Source organism: Phalangium opilio, unplaced genomic scaffold (assembly GCF_054372755.1).
Source record: "Phalangium opilio isolate 3A_F unplaced genomic scaffold, DU_Popi_V2 ptg000009l_1, whole genome shotgun sequence".
NCBI lineage: Eukaryota > Metazoa > Arthropoda > Arachnida > Opiliones > Phalangiidae > Phalangium > Phalangium opilio.
This window is the reverse complement of record NW_028324146.1, coordinates 16,108,179-16,119,609: the sequence shown is the minus strand read 5'-3', so window position 1 is coordinate 16,119,609 and position 11,431 is coordinate 16,108,179. Positions and strand designations below refer to the sequence as shown.

The window sequence follows — 11,431 nt, the reverse complement described above, 5'->3', positions numbered from 1 at the left end:
ATATAGATATAGATATAGATATAGATTAAAAGAGCCTCGAATATTTGATATTCGTCCTGTTTCATTGAAATGCATAGTACATCTCATGTTTGTTTAATTTTGAACTCTTATACATAAATGTTAAACTTCTGATCAATGGTTCTATTAATTATTTAAATTTAAATAATTGAACTCTTATATCCATTATGGGGAGCCTTTTTCAAACAGTTTTTCATTATGTTTTTACTTAGTCTTTGTAAGTAAATAAAGACAATTTTCGATATATCCCTGTTGAATTGTAATTTTAATATCACCCATTTTACACTATTTTACAGGTGAATAGTAAACTTCGTAAGGTGTCGTATCTAAAATTTTTAATATATACTTTTTCAATTGAAATTTATAATTCAATATATACTTTTTTAATTGAAATTTATAGTTTACACCATTTTGTGTCTAATTTTGGATTTTCACATCCTTTGTGGGGACCCTTGACCCAACGGTTTTTCATGTTTTTTGCTTTAGGTGGAAATAATACCATTCCTTAAGGTTTCGTATAACGCAGTAGCAATAGTTTTGTATTTTTGATGTCTACCTGTTTAATTTAAATTTGTGATAAGTAAAATGTTCTGTTTAAATTTGACTTACTACATCTGCCATGAGGACCTTTTTTTAACGCTTTTTCATTATTTTTCTTTTGGTTGAATAACAGTAAACTTGGTTAGGTGTCGTAACTAAAATTTTTGATATATAATGCATTATATATAAGGGCAGTGCGAGCCATGATTTTTTGGTTTTCGAGCTACATGTTCAAAATCTGGTTTCGAGATTTTATCGTGCCTAAGATTTCTATGGCGAGCCTTAACGACTTTCAATTTTAGCTCTTAATTTTCAATGCTACTGTTTTATAAATTCAATTACTTTCCTTAGGAAAGAACACTATTAAGTCGTAAATATAACAGATATACTTTTTGGACTATAAATACACTTGAATCCTTTTATCACTTATTAAAAGTACTTACGTGAACTGACAATCGCATTGATAATTCAATTCAATCGTATTTTTCTATACCCAAAACGGGCCAAAAGTAAAAGTAAAAATAAAACTCCAATTTTTTTATATTTTTTTCTATGCACAAAAGTGGAAGTAATATTTACACCAGTCAAATGTGGGCTTGCAAAAAGGATACGGGCCTTACAAAAAAAACCAGAATAATTTTCTTCTTCGCTGCGCTTAGGCTATCAGGCAGTAATAGTGCAGCAATGAATCCAATATATAAAAAAACTGCAACTCGGTAACCAGCTGGCTAAAATATAGCAGAATCGGGGTCAGCGCAGCCTCTGCTAATTGTAGTCCAGTTGAAGCCCTCTCACTGACTATTGCCCGTACGAAAATGTTCTATGAAATTTCCATAATAATATATAAAATTCAATAGAGTGTAGTGCGTAAGGGGCTCTATTCCAATTGATATTTCTATATCTTCATTTTATAGATTTTATATAAAACAGAAACCATGCGTTTTTCTGTAAGTGTTATGTTAATATTCTATAAGCATATTTTATAGAAATTTTATAAATTATTTTAACTTATTTTCCACAACTTTCTATACGATTTTTGCTAATTTTCTATTAAAGTTTTCAGAAAATCTTGTAAAGGCGTTTGAATTGTGATTCTACTGTTTTCTACAATACCTTAATGGAAAGTCTATAGAATATATATACAGGGTGTTTCTGGAAAGTCTGGCACAAATTAACAGGCATGTTCCTTGGGTCAAAAGGAGTCCGAAAGGTCCTATGACGTTTTGGGGTAAAGCGCTCCGTTGCGACGTTATGGGCTCTCAAAAGTAAGCCGTAAAACAAGGAACGTGCCTGTTAATTTGTGCCAGACTTTCCAGAAACACCCTGTATATTGTACAATTTCTACTTAATGATCGCTCCAGCCCACTTTCAGTTCGCTACACACTGTAAAAACTAGAGGTTTAAAAATGGTCTCTTCATGGTTTAAACTAAAACATCATACTATTTATAGTTTAAATTTAGGTGTATTATGGTTTGAAAATCGATTGAGTCAAAATTAACCATAAATGGTTTGTCCATAAAGCTAGACTATACCAACAATGTTCAGGAATTAGACATGGAACCGTTATGTTCTATTATCAGACCCTTTAACTAATGTTCTGCTTTCAGAATATGATTCAGAAATGTACCGATTTTAAACTATATTTCGTTAATTTTCCGTCTTTAAACCATATTTTGTTAATGTCCTAATAATAGAGGTTAAGTTTAAATGTTCTAGAATGAGAATGAAAAATTTACTATTCTGATATCAGAATTAAAGTTTAAACGTTCAAACAGCACCTATGAGAGCTTTCTATTAAGGTGTAACACCCCGAAGCTCTTTCTACTGCCAGTTCACTTAAGGAGAATAATCCTTACTATAAACCCAGTGCCCGGTTAAGATGAGATGAATGAATGTAATGAAAACTTGTCTGTTTTGCAGGATTCTTAGCGCACTGCAGTATTCCATGTAACAATGAATTACATTAAGTAGTACACGTTGGTACAAGTGCACTTAAACATGCAATAAACCAAAGCGGCTAAAGACCACTGACAGGTATCTCCACCCAAACTGCAATCTACTTACAGCCCTTTTGCAACTCACAGCTAATCACTGAAGCCCCATTGGAAGCACCGTTATAGTTGTTCTATCCCTTTCAGGGCTCTCATGTAAACGAAAAGACGCAAGATCACATAGAAGTTTCTTTATACTGATAAGCTTTAATTAAGAAACTTTATGTGATTTAACCTATTTTTGCCCCTATACCGATCGTTTTAATTGGCTGACAGATATTACGTGCAGAAATTTAGCACAGCTTCATAAAGTCTGTTTTTAAGATACAGCATCTTATTTTAAGGGCTGCTTACAGATGTATTTGATGTTATATTCCAGTCAATGAGATTTGCAAACTCCTTCCTACTAAGCTTGAGTGCATCTATATTAAGGCATATCACATGCGCTACCATTACAGTTTGATTTCAGTCATGTTGTAGTATCATCAATTTGACTTATTTGCAAAGCTTTTCCAACCATCTAACAGCGATAACTAGAAAATGGTCCAAAGAAACATTCAATTTACAGTATTTTAATACCTGCCGCTATTTGGCTACTTAAAACTTTTGCAGCTAGATTTAAGCCAGTTAAGCTCAACTAGCAGCTGTAGTGCAGCTCATTATCAACTTTAGCAGAAAAATGCAGATCGATTTTTTAGCTAAATAATTTGCGGGATGAGTCTGCAGTCAAATGTAGTCTAGGTTCAGAGAAGGTTCAGCCAACTATTCTAAAAACAGCTATAGTTTACACCTTATTAACAGCCCCAAATTTATGTTCGGGAACGGTTTTCCATAACCTTTGTTTTTGATTCAAATTAGTCATATTCCTACGGTATCGCATAACGCACAAAAATTAACCTCATACTTTTAATATATACCTGGTTTTTCATGTTTTTTAGTTTCGATGAGTCTTGATAATTTCTTAACGTATTAAATAATTATAAACGTATTAAATAATTATAAACGTATTAAATAATTTTAAACGTAGTAAATAATTATAAACGTATTAAATAATTATAAACGTATTAAATAATTATAAACGTATAAAATAATTATAAACGTATTAAATAGTTTTAAACGTATTAAATAATTTTAAACGTATTAAATAATTATAAACGTATTAAATAATTATAAACGTATTAAATAATTTTAAACGTATTAAATAATTATAAACGTATTAAATAATTATAAACGTATTAATAATTATAAACGTATTAATAATTATAAACGTATTAAATAATTATAAACGTATTAAATAATTATAAACGTATTAAATAATTATAAACGTATTAATAATTATAAACGTATTAAATAATTTTAAACGTATTAAATAATTATAAACGTATTAAATAATTTTAAACGTATTAAATAATTATAAACGTATTAAATAATTATAAACGTATTAAATAATTATAAACGTATTAAATAATTATAAACGTATTAAATAATTATAAATTATAATCGTAATCAGAGATTCATTTATTTGTAATAGAGAATATATCTCGTTTTGTGTTTTATTTGAATTTTTACGTTCGATGTGGGGATTTCACTTCCTACAGCTTTTTGTGGTCTTTGCTTTAGATGAAAATTATACATAATAATACATATACACACAAAATACGTATTTTTTTCGCATCGTCCTAATTCATTAGACTTAAAAATCAATCCAATATGTTTTTGGTGTGAGTTTTTAAATTCGATTTTGGGACCCTTTTTCTTAATGACTTTGGAAGTTTTTTTGCGTTTGATGAAAATTCTTAAAATTCCAAATGGAGATGTTGAGCTCTCTGATGAAATTACTCAAGAAACATTACTTCCTGGAGTCAATGATCGAAATTATGCAAAATTGGGAAAGAAAAATTGTCAATATTACTATTAATGAGGAAGTTTTTTGCTTATGTGGATTCCGAGGAACCGCTTCAAATTAAGAGTGTAGTCCCACCCGAATATGTTAAGGGATACATTTCTATCGAAACTTACAAACGCACGTCAAACGAGCCATCAAAGGTATAGGCAATCTCAGAATTGGACAATAGGCTGACTCTATGGTGCCCATTACAGAAATGAGGGATGTTTTGAGGGTGACTAAGGACCAGGTTCAACTTAAACCTAAGCAATGAGTTCGATTTAAAAGAATTATCTATAGACTTGAGTTTTTGATATATACCTTTATAATTGAAATGTATAATTCATCCCATATTGTATGTAATTTTCAATTTTTCATCTGCTATGTGGCCCCTCGTTCTAACGTTTTTCCATAATTTTTTTCGATTAAAATACGTGAGCTTCATAAGGTTTAGGGTATCGCAAGTACGTTGAATTTTTGGTATCTACCTATTTAATTAAAATTTACAATACATACAATTTTTTGTTTCATTTTGACTTTCTTCATCCGGTATTAGGACCTCTTTTCTAACGGTTTTTCATTATATTTCTAATTAAGGTGTCGTACAACGCACTAAAATTTACCTATCATTTTTGATATATACAATTTTCTTTCAAATAAAAAGAAAATTCTATTTTGGCTTTTTAAATCCGCAGTGGCAACCCTAGTTCCAAAGTTTTTTCATGTTTTTTAAGTTTCTATTAATCTACATAATTTCTTAAGTTATCAAGTAATGCACTACGTAAGAATCGTAATCCAGATATACATTTGTTTTCTAAATTGAGAATAAATCACACTTTGTGTTTTATTTTAGTTTTTACATTTGATATGGGGACCTTTTTTCCAACAGGTTTTCGTGGTCTTGCTTTAGATGAATATCACACTTAATCCAGCCAAGTATTTCTTCTATCTTCCAAATTCATTAGACTTCAAAATCAATCGAAAATGTTTTTGGTGTTGAGGTTTTACATTCGATTTTGGGACCCTTTTCTTCATGATTTTTAAATTTTTTTGGTTGAAAATTATTAAATCTCCTAAGGTACAACGCACTGAAAATAGCCTCGAATTTAATATATAAACATATTAAATTGAAATTTAAAATAAATCCATATGAAATGTTTCTTAGCATTTGGATGAAACTAGATAATTTCTTAAGATTCTGAATCACGCAGTAAATTAGAATCATAATTTAGATATAATGTTTAATTGAAATCTAGAATAAATCTGGATCTGTTTTTAACTTTGACTTTTTACCTCCAGAATCAACGGTTTTTAGTTTTTTCATAATGCTATGCACAGAAATTTGAAATTTTGTTTCAAAGGTATAAAACATATAATATATTGTCTTGTATTTTCAATATCTTATTTACTTGAAAACCAGAAATGTCCCATCTCGTCTCTAACTCTTTACGTCCGTTATGCTGATCGTTGTTCCAAGGGTTTTCATATGTTTTAAGATTAACTAAATAGCTGCCCAATGGTGTACTTAAAATAGGCTAAAATTTTTGATATATACAAATTGATATTCAAATTGAGAACTAATCCCTATTTGTGTTTAATTTTGACTGTTTATACGCGTTATGAGGACCCTCGTTATAACGGTTATACATTTCTTCGTCGAAAATTTCACGAGCTATCTCCCATTACACTTAAAACCGCTCGATGTTTTGAGGTATTCTAAAATTATTATTATTATTAATAAATCCAATTTTATGTTTAATTTGTCACTTTTACATCTAATTCATTAACAATTTCCATGTGGTTTTTTTCTCTGTTTAAAGGGAATTACAAAAGTGATAATAGGATTCAAGTATTTTTATAGTCCAAAAAGTATATCTGTTATATTTACGACTTTATAGTGTTCTTTCCTAAGAAAAATAATTGAATGTATAAAACAGTAGCATTGAAAATTAAGAGCTAAAATTGAAAGTCGTTAAGGCTCGCTATAGAAATTTAAGGCGCGATAAAAGCCCGAAACCAGATTTTCAACATGCAGCTCGAAAACCAAAAAATCAAGGCTCGCACTGCCCTTATATATAATGCATTATATATCAAAAATCTTAGTTACGACACCTAACCAAGTTTACTATTATTCAACCAAAAGAAAAATAATGAAAAAGCGTTAAAAAAAGGTCCTCATGGCAGATGTAGTAAGTCAAATTTAAACAGAAAATTTTACTTATCACAAATATCAATTAAACAGGAAGAAATCAAAAATACGAAGCTATTTCAACTTCGTTATACGATATCTCAAAAAATCGCATTATTTTCACCTAAAGCAAAAAACATGAAAAACCGTTGGGTCAAAGGTCCCCGTAAAGGGCTTAAAATCCAAAATTAGACACAAAATGGTGTAAATTATAATATTAATAATAATAAGGTATATATCAAAACTTTTAGACACCATACCTTACGAAGTTTACTATTATTCCTCCACAAAGAAAATAATAAAGAACCGTTGGAAAAAGGGTCCCCACAGCGGATGTGGTAAGTCAATTTTGAACTCAAATTTTATTTATCACAAATTTCAATTAAACAGGTAGACATCAAAAATACAAAGCTCTTGCTACTGCGTTATACGAAACCTTAAGGAATCGTATTATTTCCACCTAAAGTAAAAAACATGAAAAACCGTTTGGTCAAGGGTCCCCACAAAGGGTGTGAAAATCCAAAGTTAGACACAAAATGGTGTAAATTAGAAATTTCAATTTAATAGTAAATATTAAAATTTTTAGATACGACACCTTACGAAGTTTACTATTCACCTGAAAAATAGTGTAAAATGGGTGATATTAAAATTACAATTCAATGGGAATATATCGAAAATTGATTTTATTTACTTACAAAGACTACTAACTAGAAACATAATGAAATACCGCTTGAAAAAGGCTTCCCAAAGTGGATATAAGAGTTCAAAATTGAACAAAAATGAGATGTATTATGCATTTCAATGAAACACGACAGGTAGATATCAAATATTCGAGGCTCTTTTAATGTGTTATACGATACCTTCGGAAATTATCCAGTTTTATCTAAAGCAAAAACATAAAAACCCATTGGAAGAAGGGTCCATATAACAGGTGTAAATAGTCACAATTAGACACAATATGGGATTTTATTAACATTTTATTTAAACAGGTTTATATCAAAAATTGTAATCATTTTTCGTGCGTTTGGTTGAGGAAGTTTTTTAATATTCATTAAAAGAAAAAAGACAAAAATTCGCCATCTCGGGTATGAAAATTTCACAGTTAAACTCAAGATGAATCATAAATTCTTCAAATTTTTCCTTTAAATCAAAGAAAGTGAACATTGTTGGTGCAAAAGTATTATAGATGTAATAAGTCAAATGAAACACAAAATAGAATTTACTCTCAATATCAACTAAACAGGTATTTATCAAATTAATGATTATTTTTTAAGTGCAAAAATAAAAAAATGAAAAACCATTGGAACACTTTGCAGTAAAAAATGAGCATTGAAAATATTTTGATAAAAGAGGAAGTTATTAAAAACCCTATTTTAAGTTTAATTGACGATGCCATTCGTAAATATATCCTTCTAACCTTTGTCATTCTTTATAGTGTGTTAGACTATAAAAATTGAAATACCGTATATTATACAAAAACGAGTTTTTCTTCGCAGAGCTTAAAAAACTTCACATATAGACAATCATTGGCCACAGTTTTTTAAACTCACAAAGGCCCAGAAATTGGAAACTATTACATGTATTACAATTTGAAATTCAGTTTTATCAATTCGAGAAATTTGGTTTTAATTGGGGAGTTCAAACATTTGCTATGAAATTGAAATAACATGGGATTTTTTATAAAAAAAAGCCAAATTGTGGACCGTATATTCCAAAAATTATAAATTCCTTAGGATTCAAAATGTTTTTAAATGAGCATAAGATCTTTATATTAGGTCCTTTTCTACTTTTCATTTAGAAACTTTTATGTTAAATATATTTAGTTTTAATTTTTCAAAAATACCTCGATTTACGATTTTTTCAATGATGCCCTGTTTTATTAGAAATTGACAGCACGTTCGTGACAGCGTTTAGTGGTTGAAAACAATTGGAGTAATTCTATTTAAAGTTTTATGGATGAAATACTCTATGGAAAGTTAAGTAAGCTTGAATCCAAGCGCTGTCTGTTCGCGAGTCGATAACCTCGGTTAAAATCTAATTAATTTTCTTTAAGAATACAGCTCTGCACAAGTCTATGGCATTAAACTAAGGAGTAATATTGATTTCTTACTGTTTAAGACAAACAACGAAATTCTGATCATAGGGGACACGAACTGTAACATCAAAGCCACCACGCTATCGGCAAAGGCAAGACTACCTCTCAAGACACTGGGGAATTTCATACAAATGATAACATCCCCGACCAGAATTACCCTAAACTCAACAAGTTTGACTGATAATATTTATGTAAATCACCCGGAACGAGTCACAGAGGTCATAGTAAAGCCATGTGGAGCATCTGACCACGACATGAAATGGATCATAAGGAAGAAAATGAGTATAAAACTGCATAATAAAATTACCTCCACCAGTAACTATAAGAAAATAAAAATGACGAAATTCGTTCAAGAACTCCATAGAAAATTAAACAAGGCTGAGGAATCCATTGACAGCCCAGAAAGGAGCTTACAGATGTTAAAAACTGAAATAATTAACCACATGGACAAGCATGCTCCGCTAAGAGAAAAATATGTATCTATTGAAAGTGCCCCGTGGCTAACCTCAAATATAAAACATCAAATTCACATAAGAGACAAATTCAAGACAAAGACAAGAACAGTAAACCATGGTCATAAGGAAAAGTACCAAAATATGTACAGGAAACAGACAAACTTGGTCAACGCTCTTATCCATAAAGAGAAGACAAGATACTTCAAAATTAATATTGGAATCGGCAGTAATGAAACGACCAGTATTTGGAAAACCATTAAGCCATACCTCAAGCAAAAGCATACCAAACCTATAACGGAGATGGAATACAAGGCCAATAAAAACAAAGATCCAGAAACTGTAGCAAACATGCTTAACGAATGCTTTGTGAACATAGCAGCCTAGCAGGGGAACTGCTAAACATGAAGAGTGTATCAAGATAATAGCTAAAGCGCAAAAATTTGACTCACAGCTGCCAGCGCAAAAGCTAATATTACATCTCTGCAACATAATTACCACCTAGAAGTGCTGAAATTCATGTACAGGATAAAAATTAGTTATTAGCCTGACTTTATTCCAGGATGGTTTCAAACAACCAATAATAACGTAAAAACTCGTGGCACAACAAATAACTTCTATACGGAAAACGTCTCCAGATATAGAAATAAAAGCTTGAAGCATAAGGGTATAGAGCTCGGGAATAGACTCCCAATGGACATCAAACAAAAACAATCTTATAAACTTGTTATAGATAAGATAAACAATTATTTGAACAATCTTACTAGTCTTGAGTAATAGCAGAAAAATTAGAGCTTTTCTTTTTTTAATCTTAAAATCTTAACTTAAAAGCAGGACACTTTTGTGAATAAGAAAATTCTTAAAGGTATATCCTAAATAAAAGCCTATTATTATTATTATTTTTATTATTATCATTAAACTAGAATACCGATTAAAGGAAGTTAAGCTAGATTACCTATTGCAGAAAATTAAGCTAGATTGCCGATTCGTAATAATTTCCAGTTAATGTTTAAATTTCACTAACCACTTCTGCTATGAGGATCCTTTTACCGACGTTTTTTTTATTATTTTTCATATGGATGAATAGAAGTGAACTTCGAGGGTTGTCGTGTATAAAATTATTTAAAAAACCTTTGTAATAGAAATTTATAATTCACACCATTTTCCGTCTAATTTTGTATTTTTAAATCCTTTACGGGGACCTTTGAGCCAACGGTTTTTCATGTTTTTTGCTTTTGGTGAAAATAATGCGATTTAACTAGATATCGTATAACGAAGTAGAAATATCTTCGTGTTTTTGATGTCTTTCTGTTAAATTGAAATTTGTAATAAATCACATTTGTGTTTAAATTTGAATTACAACATCCGCTATGGGGACCCCATTCCCAATGTTTATTTTATTATCTTTCATATGGATGAATAAAAGTTAACTTCGAAGGTTGTCGTGTATAAAATTATTTAAAAAAAACCTTTTACTTGAAATTTATAATTTACACACTTTTGTGTCTTTAAATCCTTTATGGGGACATTTGAGATAACAGTTTTTCATGTTTTTTGCTTTTGGTGAAAATAATGCGATGTATCTAGAATTCTTGATATCGTATAACGAAGAAGAAATATCTTCGTGTTTTTGATGACTTTCTGTTAAATTGAAATTTGTAATAAATCACATTTTGTGTTTAAATTTGAATTACTACATCCGCTATGGGAACCCCATTTCCAACGTTTTTTTTTTAATATCTTTCACATGGATGAATAAAAGTTAACTTCGAGGGTTGGCGTGTATAAAATTATTTAAAAAAAACATTTTTCTTGAAATTTATAATTTACACCATTTTGTGTCTAATCTTGGATTTTCAAAGCCTTTACGGGGACCTTTGAGCCAACGGTTTTTCATGTTTTTTGCTTTTGGTGAAAATAATGCGATTTAACTAGATATCGTATAACGAAGTAGAAATATCTTCGTGTTTTTGATGTCTTTCTGTTAAATTGAAATTTGTAATAAATCACATTTGTGTTTAAATTTGAATTACAACATCGGCTATGGGGACCCCATTCCCAATGTTTATTTTATTATCTTTCATATGGATGAATAAAAGTTAACTTCGAAGGTTGTCGTGTATAAAATTATTTAAAAAAAAACCTTTTACTTGAAATTTATAATTTACACCATTTTGTGTCTTTAAATCCTTTATGGGGACATTTGAGATAACGGTTTTTCATGTTTTTTGCTTTTGGTGAAAATAATGCGATGTATCTAG

General features: G+C 29.9%; 1 protein-coding gene and 1 long non-coding RNA gene across 3 annotated transcripts; one reads left to right on the top strand and one right to left on the bottom strand.

Annotated features, from left to right (window-relative positions):
* Nucleotides 1-3,984: 3,984 nt before the first annotated feature.
* Nucleotides 3,985-6,555, bottom strand: LOC149716534 (uncharacterized). The gene is made up of 3 exons (XR_016371637.1): nucleotides 4,757-6,555; nucleotides 4,570-4,698; nucleotides 3,985-4,406 (listed from the first exon to the last, which is right to left on the bottom strand). It is a non-coding gene; the product is annotated as an uncharacterized LOC149716534 (long non-coding RNA).
* A 1,978-nt stretch (nucleotides 6,556-8,533) lies between these two features.
* On the top strand, nucleotides 8,534-11,193 carry LOC149716533 (uncharacterized). Of its 2 annotated transcripts, XM_089849320.1 has the most exons (3): nucleotides 8,534-8,603; nucleotides 8,677-9,000; nucleotides 9,073-11,193. In XM_089849320.1, exons 1-3 carry the CDS (start codon nucleotides 8,576-8,578, stop codon nucleotides 9,555-9,557), a joined length of 837 nt encoding a protein of 278 aa, XP_089705446.1. In that variant the 5' UTR covers nucleotides 8,534-8,575; the 3' UTR covers nucleotides 9,558-11,193. The 2 variants fall into 2 exon arrangements, with proteins under 2 accessions (XP_089705446.1, XP_089705445.1); XM_089849319.1 differs by having other exon boundaries at nucleotides 8,677-11,193.
* Nucleotides 11,194-11,431: the final 238 nt, after the last annotated feature.